The sequence below is a fragment of the Pezoporus wallicus genome, unplaced genomic scaffold (genome assembly GCF_028554395.1).
Source record: "Pezoporus wallicus isolate ANWC-B61680 ecotype Strahan unplaced genomic scaffold, APGP_CSIRO_Pwel_v1 contig_1035, whole genome shotgun sequence".
Classification (NCBI taxonomy): domain Eukaryota; kingdom Metazoa; phylum Chordata; class Aves; order Psittaciformes; family Psittacidae; genus Pezoporus; species Pezoporus wallicus.
Genome location: NW_026636811.1, coordinates 657,418 through 680,846, shown reverse-complemented (window position 1 = coordinate 680,846; position 23,429 = coordinate 657,418). Strand labels below are relative to the sequence as shown.

Genomic DNA, 23,429 nt, shown 5'->3' with positions numbered 1-23,429 from the left:
TTAAAAGAAATATTCTTTTTTGAAGGAATACTCAAAAACTGTCTTTCAAAATAATCCAGCTCAGCACTATCAGATTAAAATCCATTAGAAAACACTGTAGAATTTACACAATTATCCTATCGGACCCTCCACATGCACATCTCTGAAATCACCATCTCAACACAAAGCAGTTTAGAAATGCTAATAAACACCCAGACTTTGAGCAGGGGTTCAGCATTCAGTGGTGGTTTGAAGCTCTCCTCCAGAAGCCAGGTCAGCCCAGCTGCGTGACTTAACATGGTGCTGCAAGGTATCTAGCATGACATGTAAATAAACATGGAAACCTACACATTCAGCTGGGAAATCTGTTTGTTCCGATAACAAGGATCTTTGGTCTAAAGACATATATTTATCCCCTGTCCAGAACTGTGAGTAAATGCTTTTTTTTGCTTTCACTATGATTTCAGTGATGAGGACTCAATGAAATATCAGAAATACTAATATCCACAAAATGACTAGCAGCTGTGGAATAACACATATTAGAACTGTCAATCCCAGCCTAATATGCAGCTGCCTCAGATAGGAAACTATTACAGGACTCAGCGATAACCTGTACCCTTTGATCATCAGACCTCTGGAAGCAAGTCTTCTGAAGGGAACAGAGATGTCTACAAGAATAAGAGTAACCTGGGGAGAATGAGATAACTAGCTGAATCCATGTCTGAAAAGTTAAACATTTTCATCTGGTTCATGGGTCAAAAAAATTACCAAATACATGCATTTTGTACTCATTTTGACCCAGTAATAAGGTTTGCTTTACTACAGAATTGGAAAAATAACATTGGTCTGGTTTTGAAAAAACTTAACTAAACTGGCCATCTTCTGTATCTTGTACCTTCCAAAAGCTTGAGACATCAAGGTCAGCCAAGCAGAACTACTGGAAGTCAAACCAAGAAGCTCCTGAAAGTAACTAAATAGTCTCCTCACTTTCATTCTCTTGCAGACTTCATTAGTGAAGGCTTAAGTTGCTTTTAATTTGGATTCCCAGCTTGAGACACGAAGGCTTCAGCCTGGAAACCCAAACAGAGAAGCATACAAATTCAGAGTTTATTGCAGAAAGCTGATTTAAGCGAGTTCTGAGGAACCAGCTATGACTATGGAGCCAACTGCAACAGGAAAATGATTGATTAATCCAGGGAAAAGGGAGTTGATTTGCAGCACACTATTCAGATATCCGAATGCAGAGACTATTTTAATGGATTAGACCAGATGTCTGCCCAGTCCAGTGAGCACAGCACCAGAATATGAACTGTGTAACAGACAGATGTGAGATAATCTGCCTTCCATATTAAATCTCAATCTCATTTGAAACACACAGATTGGTTTAAACCCTGATACAGAAAATGATGCTAAGAGTAACAGGATAAGAAAAGCTGATGGTAGTCCCTCTTCTGCAGTACTATGTGTAATTCTGTGTGACACAATCCCCCTCACCAACAAAATAGTTTAAAAATTTGCAAGAACTACTACAGAAACAAAAGTCTTTTACAGGAAAAAAGAATGGAAATATGAAAAATACCCTGTATATATGGAAATAGTAAGTATATTTACCAGTATAAGAAACTTAATAGAATTACTTTCCTATAACAGAAGAGCAAGGAGATACTAACAAAACTGAAAATTTCTTACATTAAAAAGGATATGCTTTCCAGAAAGCATAATTAATATACAAAACATCTTGACACCGTGTATTTTCAAAGCTAACAGTTTAGAGGTGTTGTAGAGCACCTTAGCTGTATATAACTCAGTACCAGGTAATCTTTAGGAAGAAACTTAATTTCTTTAAGTGCACATCATATTTTTTTCTGACATCTTTCCTTGTCACTGGCTCTTTACTAACACAGGTTACTGAAATAAACCAGTAATGAATGGTCCGTAACAGTAATCTGTGTTGCTACAGAGCATGGATAAGTTACCTTTAATTCCTCTGTAGGTCAGTTTCCGCATCTGAAAGTTACAAATAACAATCAATATTCCAACATGGGAAGACTTAGTTATTACTCATGTTTTCTGATCCAGGAATACAAGCATGATGTTGCTCTAAAAACTAAACAGAAAAGTATAATATAGTAATATTGACTAAATTAATTTATATGGTTTGAACATGTTCACTCCTTCTGTAATGGCTTTATTCTCCTTGCATCCATACATAAAAAATGTACATTAGTGCCAAATGTAGGTTCATCTATCTCCTAATGCTACATTCCTGTATGTCCTAAAGACTGGTCCAGGTCTGACATGTCATGAAAACACACTAAGCAGTCAGGATGCACCAAGAACATCACCCAGTTATGTTACATGCATATCAGCAGTGTCAGTGTCTCCCAGCACACAGGGATCAAATAGGTTCTTCTGGGGATCTGCCAAGGATCCCCTTAGTGTCAGAGGAGACACTAAATCAAAGTGTAGGGGGAAAAAGGCAAAAAAAAAACCAAAGCACCCCACCTTTATTTTTCCACAGCCTACTTTCCATGTCCTTTCTTAAAAAGGGCCCAGATCAAAAGTTTGCTTCCCAGGTCCCACTGATGTCTGAAAGTTTTGGTTCTTTTTCCTATCTTTTCAGTTCTTTGCATTTTTAATCCTCATCTGGTTTCTCAAAAAAAAAAAAAAAAAAGGATCTCCAAATTAAGGCTTCCAAAAAGGCCAGACAGATATTGCTAAAATAAAACCTACATTTATAAAGAACATGAAACAAAACACGGTTTGAGCACAAGCTGAAACACATTTATGAGAAAATCAGTGATTAGCTGCAATAGTTAGATGTGGAAAAAATTCTGGACAAGGTTAAAAATAAAAAGCAAATACCACAAAGCTGCAGATTTAAATACTATAGCAGAGAACACAATATAAGAGTAAGTTTATGAATTAATCTGGAAACAGTAGGAAAGTTACATTATATGTTAAAGAAAGTAACAATGGCACAGGCATGGGCAGATGAAGCAGGTAGGAAACCTGACAAAGTCAAAGAGTCACTGGAGTTTTGTTTCCTGTTTCGCAGCGCAGTCAGAAGTGATCTGCTGTGTTTAGTGTTGCACAACAACAGAGCGGATGAATATAATCACCTGCCTCCTGGACAACTTTAATGTACAATAAACTTTAATGTGGTTTCAGGGGTTCATAAACAGCATGGCTGAACACAGGGAATTCAAGAATCATATGGCCAATCCGTTTAGAGGTAGCCTTTGTAGTATTGCTTCCTAGAGAGCATTTCACATATTTATCACTTTTTTTAACCTTAAATGGCCCCAAAATCCAAAACCAGTTCTATGGATAACGTATCTTCATTTGTAGCCACTTCTGAAGCTGAAAAGCACAGGCACAGCAGCTAACACAGCAGGTGAGGAAAATGTAATTTTGGTCCAGGAACCCAGATAATTTATGTATGATGCTGTGAGATACTAAATATTCAGGAAAACTGCCATTATCATTCTTTCATCCTCCAATTGTTAGAATCTCTAATTTTCATAACTGATTTGGGGGGCTTCTGTTTTCCCGTGGGTTGGAAAAGACCTTAACTGTGTTTTGTTACAATAGGAAAGACGCCTGTACCAAGAGGATCCTCATCAGCCCTTAGGAAACACAAAACTTCAGTCTCACAAACTTATCTTCACATACACAGTTAGAGCCATTGTTAACGCATCCTCAATAGGAAGAATAACATTTGGCACCTTCCTTTAAAAGACCCTCACAGAGTAAGTTATGTGAGATGTAAGGTTACAGCATCCTGCCTCTCTGCAGCCTCTGGGGACAGGCCCAGCAGCACTTGCAGGTCAGCCCCCAAGGTACCCTCGCTGTGGTGCAGTTTCAATCCCAATCCTGCCTTCGCATATTAGTTTTCCATTCTAAATAAAGGACTTGTGTGAGGGGAACTCCTCTGCACCATCGTTTTGCTCTTCACCACCGCTACCTGTGCCCCCTGCGAGGGGAGGAGGGCGCACAGGGCAGGCTACCGCACCATCAGCTCCTTCCCCACGGCCACCTCTCCCCCAAGTGTCTCCCCTGAGTGTCTCCAAGACACTCCTCAAGCCTTGCCCTCCTCCACAGCTCCCTGGGCAGGGGCCTCTGCCCTGGCCCCTTCTGCACCTCAGTGCCCTCGGCCGGGTGGCACTTCCCTCCCCTTTCCCTGAGAGAAGCGCTCCGTCTCCTGCACTCCGCTGCTTTGCAGCTCTCATTTACTGCCAGAAGCCCCTGGAGAAGGGGGGCTCTTCCCCTTCTCCCCCCGCCCAGAAGACTGCGGCTGACACTGACCCGTCTCTGCCGTCCTGCTCCTCTCCGCCATATTTGTTGTCATCCCCCTACCCCCCCCACTCGGAGCGAGACGCTGCCTGGGCGTCGCCATGGCAACACACGTCACCGCCAGGGGAGTCCCGCACCGCCCGCCCTCCCTCAGGCCGCCATGGTGGTGCGGGGAACGGCGGCAGCGCCCGGGGAGAGCGCTCCCAGCGCCCCGGGGAGCCGCGATGGGCTCGGGGCCGAGGAACATCTGCTGCCGGTATCGTCCAGGCCGACGGCCGCCCCTGCGTGGGCGGGTGGGGCGGCTGTGCGTGACGGGAGCGGCGCAGCGTGAGGGGCGGGAATGGCCGTGCGGGAGGAGAGCCCTGCCGCCGCCGCCGCCTGGGCTCGGTGCAGCGCTGTGGCTGCTGGTGTTTACAAGCACTGCCAGCCCGGGGAAGGACCGGCTTGTTATCTTGTCCCTAGTGACTGTCTCTGCCCCGGCAATTACCGTAACAGCGCCCCGGAGGACGGGCAAGAGCCGGTACCTGAGCCCCCGCCTGGGCCTCGCTCCCTGCCCGCGGGGAGCCGGGCCTGGCCTTGCGGTAGTCACAGGGCTCCGAGGAGAGGCTCACTGTGGAGTCGCCATCGTCCACATCGTTGTGAGCTCTCCACCCAGATCAGGACGCAATCAGAGCTCTGCGACCCGGAGGGTGTGAGGAGGGGCCTGACGGCCTGTTTGGGCGAGGGGTCCCTGTCATTCCGCTGGGGAGGGGAGTGCATCCCTCCGGCTCTGGTTTCCCGCTATAGTGCAGTGAGGTGGAGCACGGGGAGGCACCCACTGGGCAGAGATGGCAAATTCATGTGTGTGTGACTGCCCCAAAACTCAGCAGGTGAGTGATCATGTGGCAGTTACGTCAAGTTTCTTGGTTTTAATTTCTTAAGGCAGCTCAGTGGGAAGCTTCATTATGTGTGTGTTTCCTGCCTGTCTCCTCACAGACCTAGCAGGTGAGCCTGACCATATGGCAACTACAGTGATGTTTTCTGGGGATGGGAGGGTTTCAGAGAGTGTGCGTGTGCGTTCACAAACCCACAGGGCAACACTCACCATGTGGTGTATACAGCAATGAAGTCTTTGGTGCAAAGGGGCTAATTATTATGTGTGTGTTTCCCAAGAGACCAGCAGGTTGGGTCTGATCACATGTGATCACTAATGCAAGCCTGAGAGGGAAACTGCATTGCACATCCTTAACGCAGACAAACTCCAAGCTCTCAGAAGCGAGGCCAGCCATGGGAAAAGCACAGTGTTACAACTGCAAGCATCAAGGCCTACAATCCTGTATATTTGCATACAGGGGCAGATGAGGTGGGGGGTGAATGCACCCCAAACTGGGTAGCTGTTAAAACTCTGAAACAGGGAGTAAGTGTGCAGTGCTAAGGGATGGAAATGGGCAGCACTGTGTTTATGGCTCTACACACAAGTGTTTGCTTTCTTACAGCTAGTAAATTAATGTCACCATTTCCTACTGACCCATGACTAGTCAGTGAAACACTCCAAGCTTAAAAATCAAGGCAGGTAAAATTGTGTCTTTCTCCATCTGAAGTTCTGTTCTTTATAATCACGTTACCTCTTTGTCTGGTATGTGCCCTTTTTGCTCCAGTTCAGCTCCTCTTAACAAGACACATGGATGATACCTGCAGGTTCTACATGCTTATATTTTTCTGTAGGGTCCTTTCTCCCTGGCTGTTGTGGCCTTGTTCCTTCTTATTTCAGTTCACAGTTCTCTGGTTATTTCTGCAGCATCCCTTTTTGTGGTTTCTCTTCCTTTGCTGATTCCTTTCTCAGTGGCACTTAGGCCTCTTTCCTTCACCTACTTCTCTTCACTCTCAGGATCTTATTTTAGTACTATGTAAGCTAATTCTGCATTACTTTAGCCACATTCCTGTGCCAGTGACTCGATGAAACACGTCTAAACTGGTGTAGCAAGGGGGCTTTGTGATGGATTAGAAGATACACCCCTGCACTGAAGAATACTGGAGTGCAGATATTGTTCTTTGCTTAGCAAGGCCCATCCAGATCTAAGCTCTGGGAAGTATTTTTTAGACTTCTCCCTCTGCAGGCTTCATAAACTAGAGGTGGTCACCAGCATACTACAGAGGCTGACTTGTCTCTCTGCTGACAGTGAACTACAGTGATTTCACACCCCACTCCCCCCCTAGTCCTCTCTCACTGTAGTCTAGCTACAGTGCTACGAGGCTAGCAGGTCACCCAGGCCCTATGCTCTTCCCTGTTTGTTGCTGGGCAAATAATCCCAGGACATCCCTCTTCAAAAGATGCTGCATGTACTTGGATCTTCTTCTGTCCAGATCCTGTGGCTGATTGTTTATATTAAATATTCTTGCACATCCATAAAGAAACATCATCAGCACCAATTCAGGCTTAACAGAGACATGTTCTCTCCTGGAACCTCTCCATGTATGTGTGCTACAGTACCTCCTACCTGTCTATGTGTCACAGAAACATCGCCTTGCTGTTTCTTTTCCTCTTGTCCAGTGTGTTAGCAGGTCTGTCTTTCTCTTCCTATATGAAAAGGTGACCGACCACATCTGTACCAGTAGCTAGGACACTTCTTACGTCTGGTTATTCTTTATCCTGCTACAACCCAGTTCTTCTAGGTTCCCTGATAGCCATGTCCCATCCCAGTCCTCCTTCAAATAATTTCTCATACTGCTTACCACTTTATTCCTTTATCTGAACTTTCTTTTTGTTTTTTAGGTCTCAGACAGGTCTGCAGCTCTAGTCTGGTTTCTTATCATGTTCCCATGTCCCCTTATTCCCTTTGTTCTACTTGCTATTTCAGCTTTAGTATCCCCTCATCCATATTTCATCCCTATCTATTAATACTCATATAGCATTTTTCATCTGTAAATTTCTAAGAATGAAGTGCCTGTAGAGAAACCTTCCATATCAGTTCTTCACATGACCTCTTTATTCACATGAGAGACAGACTCACTTCTATGGTAACCACAAATACTAATTCAAAGGACTTTGGCATCTAACTGCCATTCATATTACCTCAGCTTAGATACCTGCAAGAAGGTCTGCTGAGATCCAAGACAGCTGGGGGAAGGCACTTTTTCCAGCCAAATTAGCTCTTCTGAGTTAACTCACAGTTGAAAAACCTAGAAATGCCACACTCATTTTTTTTCGTCTGAGTTTAATGCTACGTTATATTCACCTCACCAAGCTGAAATGGTGTTAAATATAGATGACATGCAGTCTTTCCAAAAACAGTAAGATAATTTGACAGAGAGAAGTGGAAAGTTCACACAGAAAGTTCTTTTGAAAATAGATAACTGAATGGTGTACCTTGAAGAATAAAGGCTGAAGAAGGGGGAAATAGCATTCAGGAATCACAGAATGGTTTGGGTTGGAAAGAACCTTAAGATCATCCAGTTCCAAGTCCCCTGCCATGGGCAGGGACACCTCACACTAAACCATGTCACCCAAGGCTCTGTCCAGAGTGGTCTTGAACACTGCCAGGGATGGAGCATTCACCGCTTCTTTGGGCAACCCATTCCAGTGCCTCACCACCCTCACAGTAAAGAACTTCTTCCTTATAGTCAATCTAAACTTCCCCTGTTTAAGTCTGAACCCTTTACCCCTTGTCCTATCACTACAGTCCCTGATGAAGAGTCCCTCTGGCATCCTTTTAGGCCCCCTTCAGATACTGAGAGAAGCAGTTGCTCATTTTTGTGTATGCATTTTATATATATTTGTATAAGGGTGCTGCTTGGTGCAAAGACATCTCTGGTCCCTGACCTTCCAAAGCTAGTAATTTTGGACATCACAATACAACAAGGGATAACAGAACACCACTGGGAAACTCTGCTGCCATGGTTAGCTTCACATTTATTGTTTCAACCATATTCCTTATCTCAGTGTATCTTTGGCATTTTCACAAGCAAAAGCTGCTTCATTTTTGTGGCTCTTTACAGCTTATTCCCACCCTGTTATCTTTTAATATCCTATGGATAAATCAACGTCTTCCCCCCACACATTTCATTCAGTAATAACTCGCTACTTGTTACATTTTCAAACCAGCACCTTCATGCTTTCCCTTGCTGCTGCTTCTCACTCCCACTCACCTAATTTTCCTCCTTCAAATCCCTCCCTAAAAATCTCCTGTGCTGTGATGTCTACTGAAGGAATGATAATGAACAGTCAGCTGTGTGCCAGGAGTACTGTCTGTCATGGTGACTAGTGTCGTCTTACTCTGATCTGTCTCTTGCATCTACTTCCCATGCTGGACTTGAAGCAGGGCCCCTCTTCTCCAGAACTCATAACTTCTGGAGCGGACTCTTAAAATCCAACCTTTAAACAAATACAAATAAATTGAGGCAATGGCAATAGAAACACAAATGGAAATGCTGGCCAAACCAGGTATAATTCAGTGATGATTCATCAGCTCAGGTAAATTTGCATAAAAATTAATGTGACTGACGTCTCCATTACAAATATTGAGAAGGAAATGATTTTTCTAAATACAGGTTTGAACTATTTTTGTATTTATTTGTAATCCATAAGGACTTGAGTATGTTTTACTTTTATGTCTGTGCTTATATTTGAAACATTAGATACTCAATTTTTTATCTTTTGTCTACAGCCCCCAAGACTGTGGTGAGTAAAGAACATGAGAACGTGTAATACCACAGGGCAAAGACTGAAAGTAAAGTACAAAAGATTTCTGATCCCTTTGGTTTGGTTTTCTTTTTTTTTTTTAACGTCAATATAATTGAAACGTGTTGAAGATACAGTGATTTGCATTAGACATTCAATACTTTTGATTCAACTAGAGCTGACTTCTGTCAATACATAGCTGTCAAAACCCCAAAGATCTTTCACAGAGATCAATAAAAATCCAATTTTACAATCCTGAGATTTTCTGTGTTCAAAAAATGGAAAAAAAGAACCAAAAAAAAACAAAAAACCCAGCCCCAAAACATCCCTTTCTACACACTGCAAAAAAGCCAGTGAAGTGTGTTACTGATTTTTCACACATGGTTCTTAAATACCTGTTGAGGCTGGATAAGAACAAAAAGATTGAGTATTAACGTAACATTTGCATGCATTCCACACACCATGTATGTGGTATGGTGTATGGTATGGTCCTTCAAAGTGAGGATATAAAAATCCAGGTGTAATTGTGTAGAAATCATACAGTTTCTTTGGGTTTTGTATCACTTTCCCTGTGTAGAATAAAGCAGTGCAGGCATTCAAGGGTATGTTCAATTGGTACTTCAACATTACTGTCGGAGACAAGGTCATGACAATGTTTCTGCTACAAACAGCACATTGATGTTGGCTGTGCAAGCAGAGTGGGTACAATTTGAATGAAAATATAGAAAATTAGAAAAAAAATAAAAGACCAAAAGGGAAAAAGAAAATATCTGATCATGTTTTTAGCCAGATCTGCTGCATTCAGGCAGAAAATTAAATCAGGTAAACTAAAAAAGAGACAAGATGAAAATCCAAAGCCCAGACTGAGGTAGCAAAAGTAAGTGAGTTTCTCAACATGCATACATAGTGGAGGAATGCTATAATCTTATTCTTGTAACCTCAATCCACTCTTCTCCCAGCACTTACTGCTCTCATTAGTTAGGAAATATCTAAAAGCAGATAGTAAATTTCTTGTGTGAGGACAGTCTCTTTAATGTATTCTGAACATGCCTCGTATAACTTCAGCGGTTCTATACAAAAATAATATTACCTCTTGGGGTTTTCTGTATTATTTCTAAGCACAGGAAACATTAAAATGCAGCAAGTCCAGAAAGGTCAAACTGTATCTCCCCTCATTCTGCGCAGGACTTCAGAAATGATCAAAAGGTTACGCTGATACAAAACCTGAAACACCATGATCACAAAACTTGCATCAATTTGTGCCCATGCAGGCAAAGCATCATCTCGTTTCACTCCTGAAAAATGATTTTATTTTACATTTTATAGCTATTTGGAACTGTTTGTTCCTAACGACTACTCCTCACAGATGTGCATCACTGTAGTGTAATTACACAGAGACACTGTCAGCCTGAAGGAACCCAACCTGTAAATTACACCCATACTGAGTATGGAAGGTGAGTGATTTGTGACTTGGGATTTGGAAGGCTGCCTTGCTTTCCTGCTCTTCCACCACCATTTCTGAGCTGGTAAAAGCAGGAGACTGCCAATGTGTAGCGCTTGCTCAGACACACTTCCTTCCTTTTTCATTATTCCTCTATGTGGGGCAGAGCTTTGATGAGGGCTCGGTTGCCAGTGTGTGCTTAGGCTCTGCATTTGACTAGGGAAGGAAAGAAAAGTCAGCGCCAGCCACCTGGGTGCAGAATGGAAGAAGAAATGTTACCCAAGGATGGGAGTAAACCCCTGCTATTAAAACCAGGTATTTTAAAGTTATTTTAATAAAGAACCTTCATAAAGTTCCAGTCAGAAAGGTCAACATGTGCATGACAAAAGTGCACTTTACCTGGGAAAGGTGAAGGGCTAAGTCAGTTCTACTGGGGTTTGAATGTGTGAAGAAGAATTTGAACATGAGCAAGGCAGTGGAGGAACTTCAAACCTGCAGTATAATGCTAAGGCAGAATATTGTGCCTGTCAGAGGCAGGTAGAGGGGACACAAAGAACTCTTCCAAACCCTGCAGCTCCCTGGAAGCCCTCAGCTAAATATGCTCTGGTACTCTGCAGATGTTTCCACGGGGTCTGAATGATACAGACATGGTGGCAGTGGTTACTACCCCCAGACTTAAGAAATTAAGATACACGCTTGTGTGATGTTTTCATGTATTTCTCCAAAAATAAGTCTTAATTTTTTACGAATATTTCTGATTATGGACATTTTCTAGACTCTGTCCTTTATTTCTATATACAGGCACATTTTATGCCCTGCATTTTAATCTGTAAACCCTACAGTTCTCCTCTTTCAATCCTTTTCAACATCTACTCCTCTAAAATTATTTTAATGTAACTAGTGAACACCTAAAGATGAGAGAATCAGAACCGATTATTTGACCCCCAACTGAAATTTAATTCTTCAGAAGGAAGGAGAGTTCATAATGGATTTAGGAACCATGTCAAGTGCCATACTGTAAATTCATTATTTGGTTTTAGTTACAATTTCTCAAAGTACTAGTGGCACAGAAAAAGGAGCAGGAAATCACTGAGAGACAATCACTACATGTGGCAGCTGGGAGAGAGGAGGTAAACTGAAATTGCAGGAATTTACTTTAGACTGTAATAGGCTTATGTTAGCTAACACATGGCAACTAATACACAATAAAATCGCAGTGCAGAAGGGCCATTTTTAGTTTTCACATATTAACAGATAAAGGGGGCCTGCAAAAAAAGCTGGAGAGGGACTTTTTACAAGGGCCTGTGGGAATGGCTTTAAACTGAAACAGAGTATATTTAGATTAGACATTAGGAAGAAGTTCTCCACTGCGAGGGTGCTGAGGCGCTGGCACAGGGTGCCCAGAGAAGCTGTGGCTGCCCAGTCCCTGGCAGTGTTCAAGGCCAAGTTGGACGGGGCTTGAAGCAAGCTGCTCTAGTGGAAGGTGTCCCTGCCTGTGGCAGGGGGTTGGAACTGGATGAGCTTTAAGGTCCCTTCCAACTCAAACTATTCTGTGATTCTATACCTGAATCTCACTCCTCCTGTATAATGGAATATTACTTTCTGGCAGGTAAGATTTTAAGAGCTTTTATATTCCAGGTGCTATTTCCAAGAGCTGGTTCCTAAGTTGCCATCACTTTTATGTGTACTCTGAATACGAAATCAGCTTCCTTTCTCTGGTACAGCAGCCACCATCCTGAGTCCATCAGTTTTCAAATGGAGTATTTCAATGCCATGGGAAAAAGTAGGAGCAAGAGATGTCATGGGTGGGGAGACTTCTTTCCAACCTGGTATTTTATGCTGATTCTGCACTAACTATGGCAGGATTGGACACAACACTGGTAACCCAATGTCACCTTAACTTACACCATCCTAATGGGGTCATGATTTTGAATCACTTCAGAGGCCCACTGCAGGGCAAGAACTGATTTGGTTTCCCAAGTCTCAGGACCTCCCTCCCATACAGTAAGCAACAACTTTTAAAGGGAGATGCTGCAACCAACCAGTGAACCAGGGAATGACAGAAATAATGGTGAAGCAACCCAGTATAACAGTGTGCTCTTCCAGAGATTTACACAACAGGCAGGGTTTAAAACAAACATAAGAATAGATGCTATTTAATTAGGACCTTCACAGAAAAACATCTGGTATAATTGGTTAAGGGGAAGTCTTTACTCAGGCAACATTTATTGGGATATAAACAATGTCCAATTGTAAAAGCTAATTAAACAGCAGGGCTAAGGTAACAGAGAGTTTTGCCTGCATGACTAGGATATAAGGTTTATAATCCATGCTGTTATGGGACAACAGCAGCAAGAACAAATAATTGTGTATCCAAAAAGTCAATTATGCCCTTCTTTTAGTAATGACATGCTCCAGAGGTCACAGAAGACTTGTTCTTTAAGTAACATAGCCAGTTCTCAATAGAATCTGAAACTTGATTACTGTTCCGTGTTTGTTAGGAAATTAAAGTGGCAAAACAAGCCTGATGGATAGTCCACCCTATTCAATGGTACATTACTAGCCCATCACTGACAAGCTGTAGGTACCCCGATGGCCTTTGCTTTCACAGAGCAAACTCCATTTTGAGCCATCTTCCCTGTAGCAGTTTCCAAGGAACTTGCATCGACCATGTATTATTTCAAAATGTACTTTTAAAAAAGCTCATTTACAAGTAATAGGGATATTTTTATAGATACATATTAGTTGAAATAATGCAATTTAAATGGCAGGTACAGACACATCCATGTAGCTACAAATTCAGTGACCAATCCATCTTGCAGAGTTTCCTCAGAGCTTCTTCAATGGGTGACAGCCTGGGTTCACCTGACCCCTCCAGATTCCTCCAGGTTACCCTTGGGAAAGCCTCCACCTTTTACAGCACATCCAGGGTTGTTTCTACTTGGCAGCGCTGTACCTGCTGTTACAATCCCTTCAAATGCAGTCTCTGTAACAAAGAAAATTCTGCTTTATTCACTCTCTTCTTGCTTATCTTCTTTGCACTGGTGGAATGATGTACTTCTGCAAACTGGAAGGAAATGAAGTTTCAGAGGCCAGGCAGATACTCCCTCCTCTGTGAAGAGAGGCATATTTTCCCCTGAACGCTGCTCTATGCACCGTGGGGTTTGAGAAGCACATACTATGAACAACTACAACAGAGAACTCTTCTTCCAAACCAATGATATCCACAAGAGCCTTTCATCCTTTTTTTTAAATAGTTATCTTGACACAGAACTGGCTGCAGTGAATTTGCTGTACTTTCCTACTAGGGCATCAAGCAACTTGAGACGGCTGCGTGCTGAGCAGCAATACACAAACACACTGAAATCTTAAGCTACTCAATGGCCTTTTAAAGTGCACAAAATTTTCTCACAAACCAAGTATCTGCAGCTAGTGGAAAAACTAACTTCCAAAACTTTACATGTTTTTTAAATTCCTAGCCTCTAGCAATGTATTATAATGTAAAAACTATGCTCAAAACCTTATATATTTTCACAATAATTTTTACTTTAAATAATTTAATTTACTGCCTTTTAGATTGGAAAGCAGCAAGGACAATTTCAAACAGGAACTTCAAAACCAAGATAGAACCAAAGACTTTTTCAGGATGAAAGAACACATGTAAGGAGGATCAAGACCCTACAGTGAGATCAGCCATTAGCTAATTAAATATGTGACTAAAATTCATCATTTTAAATAGCAGCCATATTGATGGGGAGCAATCTGGTCAGCAAACAAATGATAGTGGATTTTTTTCCCCCCATATCTTCAGAGAGAAACATTTATCTTAATAAGATTCACTATGCCATAATACACGCGGAATAAGTCAATGCTTACTAATTAAAGGACAGTGTCAACCTGATTTTCTAAACAGCTAATTAAAATATGTAGCATCTAATACTGCACTTCTTGCAAAGTATGCTGTTTAAAAAATACATCCCTGTAAAAGTTACTTGTTTTCCTATTCCCTTGTGTTTGCTTTTTTAATTGGTTTTTCAACAAAGGAGGATCTGCTGAACCAAGGTTCTATTTCTGTATCCAGTTCCATTAACGCACACCCCCGTACTTAGGTTGTAGGCCTGAAAGGCTAGGCACGGAAAGAACGACACTAATCTGAAGGGTTTGCTGTTGGTGCTTTTGCAAGGATGACAAGATTTTCTCTCTCTCTTTTGGGGGGGATTTTAGGTAATGTAGATGTTACTTGAAACTGTAAAATTTTCAAAGAGAAATGTTATTTTCCTATTGATGAGGAATCCTTAACCTTCCATTTTATAGATTAGTTTCTCAGAATAAGCAGGCTTTTGTGTTTCTTATTCTGATTCTGTATGTAGCTTTTTCAAGAGAAAGAAGTTGTTGTAGATCTGTCAGCAAGGCTCTGGGAGTAGGAGGATGTTTGGATTTCCGGCATATTGCAACGCAGTTCTTGGCCACCAGCAAAGCTCTGTGTGTGAATCTCATTTTATATCCGTTGTTTGCAATACCACATATTTTAAGAGACATTTGAAATAGTCTCTGTACTCCTAATCCTAGATAAGTAATCACAAATCATTCCCTAAAGGAAACCGAGAAGGCAGAATACCTACTTTTACGTAGCTCATGTCATGAGACTGTGGATGAAATGATGCTGTCACAGAAATGGAATTAAATCTGTTGTATATTGAACAATTTCAGTCTGCATTCAAAGTTCTTAGCTCAAATCAGCCCATTGTTTGCTATGTTTTTTCTTTCTAGATTCAGATGTAACAGTATTTTGAATGACACACTTTTTGCATTAAAACATTATCAGCCAGCTAATTTTATTACTCAATTTATTAATATTTTAAAATGTGTATTTTTGCCATGCAGAAATCTGACACAGTAAATGATGAACTCTGTGACTGCTAATTAGTTTTAGACCTGGAAGTATATGGAGCTCGTCCCCAATTCACATTTGCATTATTCTTTTCTCTGAAGATCACCTGAGGAACCACTCCCACTACTTCTCCTTCTTTTCGATCCTCAACCAATACATAGAAAACATCATTTCCCCATCCAAGGCATATGCAACAGCCTTCAGAATGCATCAGAATAGATATTTCCTCAGTTGGAAGAATCACTGCATTATTGGTATGAGGTCCTGCCTGCCCTGGGCAGCATAAAACAAGCTTGGGATTTCTGAACATTTTGCCTTCTCCGGCAAAGGTGATTTTGTTATGTGTTAACTAATACGTTATAAACACAGCTTCTCCTTTCACTTCCTGTGCCCTTCCATAGGCAGACACTCAGCTCCTCACAAACTGCAGTGAAAATTCAGTGGGTGACCAGAGGCTTTAGCAATCTCTACACAAAACAATGAATTGAAACCAATCCTTTCAATTGTAAATAATTCCAGAATAAAAAAATAACTAAGAGTTGCATTGACAACGACTTAGGAGTGCAAAATACTGTAACTGTCTGCATTCTGCAGTGTTAACAGGAGTTAAAACTTGGTTTAGTTATTAAAGTAATCAGGTATGAATCAAAGAAACCTCAGGAGATGCTGTTGTTGAGGAAGCAGATATTATTTTCACACAAACAAGCATTTTTCTCACCCTAACTTCATCTTAATGGGTATACATCTTTAATAAACAAAACCATTATTTTGAATTGTATCAAGAAATTTCCATCTTTAATACTGCTCCAATAAAAAAATACTGAAATGCTAAAAGCATTTTGTTTTTTTACACACACATCCAGCATTGCCATAATGCAATCTTGTAAATGCCAAAAACGCGGAGCCATGATCTATAATTTTAAAATGCCAGTGATTTCCAAGCTGTCACTGATCTTGGAAAATTTCCCCAGTAGCATGGGGAGATCAATAACTGTTTATAGACTTTTTAGTCCCAGTTTATAGGGAATGTGTAACTACGGACTATGTCAAATCTCTTAACTGAGAAGTGAAAGACTTGATTTCATGCTTAAAACTACCCAAAAACCCATAATGCTAAGAAAGGCAAGAAGGATGATCCAGGGAACTACAGGCCGGTCACTGCCTGCTTGCTCTCTGGAATAATAATGGTGCAAGTGCAGCAGCCATTTCTGAGGAAGAAAGAAAACAAGGTGATTAGAAACAGTGTCCAGCATGGATTTCCCAAGTTTGCCATGCTTGACCAAGCCTAATTACCTTCAGTGATGAAATGGCAGGATGTGCAGACAAAGGAAGAGCAGTAGGTGTTGTCCACCTTGACTTCAGAGAGGCTTTCAGCATGCTCTCCCCTAGAACACTTGTATCCGAGTTGGGACATTACTGTGTGGATGGTGGGGTTACTGCTAGATGGGTGAAGACCCAGCTTTACAGGCACAATGGGCTAATGATTCATATTCCAATCGACAGCTGGTTACAAGTGTGGTCCTTGGGAGTTTACCATTCGACCTACAACACTGAGTATCTTTATCAGTGGTCTGGAGGAGAACACAGAGCACGACTTGGTCAGGCTTGCAGAAGGCACTGAACTAGGAGATTCCATTGGCACTCTGAAGATCAGAATTGTCATTTAGGGAGAAGTACACAGGCTGGAGGAACAGACTGACAGGAACCTCAGGAACCTCAACAAGGATATGTGAAAAGTCCTGCACTTGGGACAGGCTAGTCCCCTACAGTGGTACAGATATGGCTGAGAAGCAGCTCTGCAGAGGACACAAGGGTCCTGGTGATGTTGTGGACTACACACAGGTCAGCAGTGCACTCCAGCAGCAATGAAGGCTAACATCATATTGTGCTCTGCCAACAGATGCATCAACAGTAGGTTGAGAGAGATTAAATTATTTCCTTTCCCTCTGTATTATTCAGGCTGGTTTTGTATCTGGAATATTATGGGGGACTCTGTATATGAAAGATTCTGGTAAGAGCATTAAGCAGACAAGCACTGAGATGAGTAGAGGGCTGAAGCACTTGCTCTTTGAGGAAAGCCTGAGAGACAAGGGCTTACTTATTCTTGCTTGCTTACTGGAGAAGAGCCAAGTTCCAAAACACCTAAAACCAACCAGCCCATACTTAAAAAGAGATGACCAAAAAGATGGAGCTAGGCTCATTACTAAGGTGCAAGTGGATATAAGGGAAAGCAATTAAATAAAAGGCTACTTAAGACTGTGTCTTAAGTAGCAGGTTGCCCAGTGAGACTGGGGAGTCTCTGTCCTGTCAGGTTTTCAAAATTTCATTGCAGCAAGGCCTGAACAAACACGTGTTTTCAAACCGATGCTGACCCTGACCTGAACAGGAGTTTGCACTAGAAAGCTTCTCAAGGTCCCTTCCAGCCGAATGATTCTATGACTCCAAGTACACGTAAGAGTGTTTTCAGAGTTCCCATCCATCCCATCCTTAGGGTTGTCACTTTACATGCGTAGTTATGGGCTGATGTCAAAAGAAAGTAAATTAACATGTCCTCCTCATCTTTTATCTCAGAAGCAGGTTTAAGATCAATATTCTGTGAGTGCTCATCCTAAATTCCACTCCAAGGTTAATGCATCCTATTACCAGAAAATACCTTTTACTCACTATTTTTCCTTCCTTGCACACATACCCATGTGAAAGTGGATAAGAATTTTGTTGTACCATGAAACCTTTCTCTTCTGGATCCAGATGGTTTTCTATTTGATATTTTACAGAAGAGATACTGAAAAACAATTTTATCTTTGATTATGTCTCTTCACAGCTTATTCATCAATGGTTTTCATTGTAGTAGATCAATTCTTTTCTATGCTCATCCATTTCTCAGTCTTCTGTTTCATCTGATTTTTCATCAGCTGAATCTTTGCCTTGTGTAACTGAAGTACGAGCTGTGGGTTAACATGCATTGCTGTGTCTGTAAGTCCACAATTCCTGAGCATTAACTGGGTAAGAACCTGTGATGCACATTGGTAACAAAGCATGCTATATGCCAACACTGTGAACAAACATGAATTCTTAACTGTTCTCATGAAACCCAAAACTGAATTATTCTAGTTAAGGCCAGGTTGGACGAAGCCTTGGGTGAGATGGTTTAGTGTGAGGTGTCCCTGCCCATGGCAGGGGGGTTGGAACTAGATGATCTTAAGGTCCTTTACAACCCTAACTATTCTATGATTCTATGATTCTATGAAGGAAGACATACTGGAACTAGAGTCGTCTTAAAACCTTAAGTTTCATCTCTTTACAGTTAAATTCACACTGTAAACTCCCTGGTTAGCAAGCAAAACATTGCAGGCAATCCTCAAAATCATAGAATCATGGAATCATAGAATGGTTTGGGTTGGAAGGGACCTTAAAAACGAACAGTACTACTGTTCAGTAACAGTAAATGATTACACATTCTAAATGTGATGGTATTTAGCAAATACTGGAAATGAATCATATGTGTTCTTCCCAATTCCTTTTGTGGGAGCGTGTAAACACCTTAAAATGCGCAGTTTCGTATCCGAGGTCTTATTTCCAACATTATGAAAGACTGCCCTAAAGTATTTAAACCTTGTGTTTTATCATTAAGCTGTAAGGAAAACTTACAAACATACAAAATTAAAGTGGTCACTGGAATTCTTTAGCTTTTGTGCAATTAAAGTGACCTAAAATGGCATTTCTAAGATACGATAACTATACAAAATTATTAAGCATTAAAATAGCTAGGAGCCTATTTGGGGGCAACAACGGCATGTGTTGGTGGCTTTGCCACAAACTAAAGCCAAAACCCAACTTCTTTTAAATCACATGAGAAATCCAATACTCTTTCTGAGGTGCAGTACTGTGTGTGTATATAAATAGAGGAAACAGTTTAAACCTACAACAAGGAAAATATCTTAAAAGTCCAGAAAGTTAATGAACAAGCAGTCCTTGTACTTTATCCTTATTCTTTTTCTACTCCTTTCTGTGCAAATCAGAAAAAGTAGAAAGTTAAGGCAGCAGTGGAAGACTCACCAAAATATATTTCAAGAAGAAAAAAGGATACTCAAATCGGTACATTAAAGATCAATAATGTTATACTGACTGTGGCAAGCAGAGTGAATATGAAGTCATGTGGCTCTGAGGCCTTATCTTTTAAGCTGCTCCTAATTAAATGCAGCTCTGCTCCTACTGGATGCTAAGGGCTTTCCAGGTTACTGCCTGTATTAAATGAAAATTAGATGCTTAATCTGTATGAACATTGCAAAGTTGATAGAAAAAAAGATAATGTGTGAAGTCTGTGTCAAAAAAGAATATTGCTGATTCATTCCAATGTGCTTAGACATTCCTGAACTCCAATGTTTCATCAGTACCTCATAGTATATAGGTCATAATCCTTAGCAGATAAACGCTTAATCCAAGATAAATCGTAATAAATCCAAATGAGATTAGACCTTTACTGACATATTCAACGAGCGGTGTAAAAACATGTTTGAGTGACTGTGATGCAGCAGTGGGAGTCACTGACTCAATTATGCTCAGAACTTCAGAGAAGTTGCAATAATAGTTAAAAGAAAAGCAGAAATTTGCTGGCAAGAGCCACTCAGGGGGCTCTTCTCCAGCCTCACTTCTGAACAGTATTCTTCTGATCTGTGAGTCTTCTCAGTTTAAATCAGTGCTCTGTCAAAGTCACCTACTTTCTGAAACAAATGTTTTATTTATCTCCTCCTCCCCACTCCTACTATTCTGAATCTGAATAAAACCTGCAGGAGCCTTAAGGCTAAATCATTCAGGGGATCCACTGGCACTGTCATTCCCTCTGTATTCAGTAGTTCAGGATATCTGGATGACTTATCAAGTATTTAAAATAAAGCACATCTCTGCACAGATCTTTAAAAAAATCAAAAAGCCATGTTAAAATTAATAGTGCTGTGACTAAAAGCTGGACAATAAGACTAGAAAAATTGTTTGGTGCTAGAATCAGAGATTGCTACACAGGTCTGGAAGCTTTACCTGGAAGAAATTTTGTTCCTCTTTATTTGTGATACAAGTATAACCCCTTAACCTGCCAACTGTACACACAGCTGTGAACAAAAAGCTGCTGTCTTGAGGCAGAAGCATTTCAGTTACATTTTAAAAAGGTTTTTTATTCTGCAATAATGAAACTTCCAAGAAATGCTAATAAAGAAAACCAATGTTGCCTTACATTGATCAATTGGGGGGGGGGAAAAATCACTATAGAAAATTATTACTTAATAAACTGTAACATGAATTAAACAAAATTTGGAATGAAGCTGTGTGGGTTCCATTAGTATTACTGAGCACACTCAGAGCGGTGATCCTGGGATACTGGCTTCGCGGGAGTTTCGACAGTGTGAGGAATTAAAAGTTGGTATCTGATGTCCTCAAAGCCTTTGATGCGTTTATACCTTTTACAGGTCAGTTGCAAAGATAAGCTTTGTAATGGCTTTCTATACTTACCTTGAAAAAGCACTTACACTCTTTCCATTGCTTAAAATAAATCTTCTGACAACATTTGCCATTTATTCTAAAAACGGCAGTGTACATTAACAATATATTGATTCAGAATGTTGTATTCTGAACAGGAGATCTCCCCATTGTACTCTAACAGCACCATGGAGCTCTCAGATTTTGTCACCATCTGACTTTAGCTACTCCTGCTGTTTCATCATCAAGTAAAACAAGCAAAACTGTGCCTTAGGTGTTATGATTCTTACAGTGATTGAGGTTAAGCCAGTTCTCATTAGGAAATCACGCCCCCTCCATTCAGTCCAGGTTTCTAAACTTCTGTAGATCCTGTTGTTGGCTGCTCAGGTTAGACAAAGAAACAGGGCGGACTGTGGGAGGAGTAACATGAATTAGGTGCTCAGGTGGAGAGAGATGCACAGACAAAGCAACACAGGTGCTTTTCTGGTTCACGTGTAGGATGAGCGCTCACTTCCTTTGAGTTACGGCGTCACATCATTCTCATTGCCTACAACATACGGCTCATTTTTCTGACGGAGAAACGTAAGTTCTTATTTTAGAAGGCACTCTTGTGTTTGGTTTTGCCATGTAATAAGGTATGAAGTAACATCAAAATGAACTAAATATTTTACTTTGTGTAGTACCTGTATGAATCATGCATTAGCAGTATTCAGCTGTGTCTGGGGTTCAGCAGTAGGAGTCATTTTTCTCAGTCTTAGCAGCTGGGCTTAAACCACGACAAGCTGTAAGAAACATCCACTCTTCTTGGTACTTGGGAGGATCTACGTAGAATTCTCTTTTCAGAATAGCATGCCACATAATCATCATCAGTTGTGGAACAGCTAATGACCTTTTGCTATACCCATGGTGAAATACTTGCATGGTAACCAGATCCAGTAGGAACTATAAAATGCTATATACATTTATTTGGAGTATTAAGTTGATTTTTTTTTTATTTCCTGTGCCCCCCTCCCCCCCCCCCGACCTAAAAAATGTAGCCAAATAACTGAAATATTGCATAGTGCAGACTCACTATACTGCAAGTAAAACTGTGCAAGAGATGTCATTTTCTTTAGGTCTACAGAGCTTCAAAGTGAACCGCTTTTAGAAAAGCCGTTGTCTAATGGGGTGATACCTTATCATTTAATGGCTTGATGCCCTTTTCTTCACTGTTGTTTGGAGCTAGACTTCTCAATTTTTAGAAATATCAATACCTCTTCAAAGGAAAGCTGTAGAGGCTGTAAGTCAAGAGGGATTCCTGCAATTCTCTCAAAACACACAGATACAGTGCACCTACAAGTTCAGCAACACTACTTTGGTACAGCAAGAAGTAGTTCTCTATCAGCACACTGTTTCGGGGTAGATGATCTTTAACACAGTGTGCACTGAGGACATCAAACTTGCATTCAGGAAAAAAAAGAAATAACATCTGAATTTAGCCTTCTCTGGATTTCTGACAATCACATTTTATCTCCACTTTTCAGTGTAATTTATGTATTTCAGGGGCTGCCTGCACAAAGCATATCACAGGTCCTCTCTGTGATAGTGTGTCTCTAAAACAAGTGGATTTTGACTAAACTAATAGACAGATGAAGCCAAACAAACAAATCCCTGCTATGCTAATTTCTGAAACAGATGGCTCTGATCCAGTATTTGCTAGCAAATGTAATTCACTGTCAATCTAGCACAGAATCGTGTATGTCTTTCTGTCATTCTGTATGTATAGCACATAGGGAGAAATCTGGCTCAGGATACTCCACCCACAGCTAAAATTATACACAAAGAACTGAAAATCAAAGTGCATAAACAAGCACAAATTCTGCTGTCCTTACTGGAAGCGGAGATTAGACCACTGTTTTGAAGCTGCAGGTACAGATCTTCAAAACACCTAAAGATGTTAGGGCTGTAGTCTTCCCTCACTTTGTGGTAAAAATACCCTTGAAATGAATGCAAGCTGTATACACGGGTTGCAGCATGAGAAAATACCAGGCAAACTATCCTGTAAACTTTTAATTTTCAGAAACCATTTTTTTTTTAATTAAATGCCTGAGGTTTTGTTACCTTTAATTCCTTGGAAAATAAAAAAGAAAAAAACAAACAGATAAAAATGTAAGTAATTTCACATCCAGCCTCCTGACCAGGCCATGCAGTTGAAGCTGTGGGTCTAATTCAGCTTTCTGAGACAGGCTGTCTTTGCTGCTGGTGTACTTCAGCTAAATTTAGCCTAATGTTAAGAATGACCTACACAGCAAGGAAATAAACTGTTTGAAAAAATATAGGACAAAGCATATGTTTAAGGGAAAGCTTCCCACAATGTTCTATTTGTGGCACACGATCATACATTTGTGTCACATCATCTTATCCTTTCCCTGAGCATTGATTGAAAAAGAGGCTTTTTAACCTACTCAGAATTCTTCTTCGTACATCTTTACCGGCGAGGTTCACGGACCCGGTCGGGAGCTGGAGGTGGGGAGGGGGGGGGGGGGGGGGGAGCATCTCCGAGCACGAGATCGGAACAAACCCCCTCCTGCCTGCTGCACCTTATTTTCACTTCCAAACCCCGAGGCACCTGGATGCGTCGCGGCCCCGGGAGGGAGCGGAGCTGCACACACCCGCCGGGTACGTTACCCCGGCTCCGGTCCTTCCCTTCACGCACC

At 41.2% G+C, this 23,429-nt stretch overlaps 2 protein-coding genes and 2 long non-coding RNA genes across 11 annotated transcripts in view; 2 read left to right on the top strand and 2 right to left on the bottom strand.

Moving 5' to 3' along the window:
* BEND5 (BEN domain containing 5) overlaps positions 1-4,411 on the bottom strand; it is a 952,584-nt gene extending 948,173 nt beyond the window's left edge. For 6 of the 7 annotated variants that reach the window (XM_057401794.1, XM_057401795.1, XM_057401790.1 and 3 more), the window contains exon 1: positions 4,288-4,411. In XM_057401794.1, coding sequence (XP_057257777.1) covers positions 4,288-4,378 — 91 coding nt within the window. In that variant the 5' untranslated portion in view covers positions 4,379-4,411. Of the gene's footprint in view, positions 1-1,955; positions 2,023-4,287 lie in introns of those variants that run through there. The other variant, XM_057401793.1, reaches the window with a different exon arrangement.
* A 659-nt stretch (positions 4,412-5,070) lies between these two features.
* LOC130595233 (uncharacterized) lies at positions 5,071-15,463 on the top strand. Its single transcript, XR_008971265.1, has 3 exons — positions 5,071-5,144; positions 10,299-10,386; positions 13,950-15,463. It is a non-coding gene; the product is annotated as an uncharacterized LOC130595233 (long non-coding RNA).
* On the bottom strand, positions 12,362-23,283 carry LOC130595234 (uncharacterized). Of its 2 annotated transcripts, none has more exons than XR_008971266.1 (3): positions 23,178-23,283; positions 17,929-18,046; positions 12,362-13,440 (listed from the first exon to the last, which is right to left on the bottom strand). It is a non-coding gene; the product is annotated as an uncharacterized LOC130595234 (long non-coding RNA). The 2 variants fall into 2 exon arrangements; XR_008971267.1 differs by lacking the exon at positions 23,178-23,283 and adding an exon at positions 21,908-22,780.
* The window catches only part of ELAVL4 (ELAV like RNA binding protein 4), an 83,053-nt gene continuing 82,898 nt past the window's right edge, over positions 23,275-23,429 (top strand). Inside the window, exon 1 of the mRNA XM_057401788.1 lies at positions 23,275-23,391. The gene's annotated coding sequence lies outside the window, so the exon portion shown is untranslated. The remainder of the gene's footprint in view (positions 23,392-23,429) is intronic.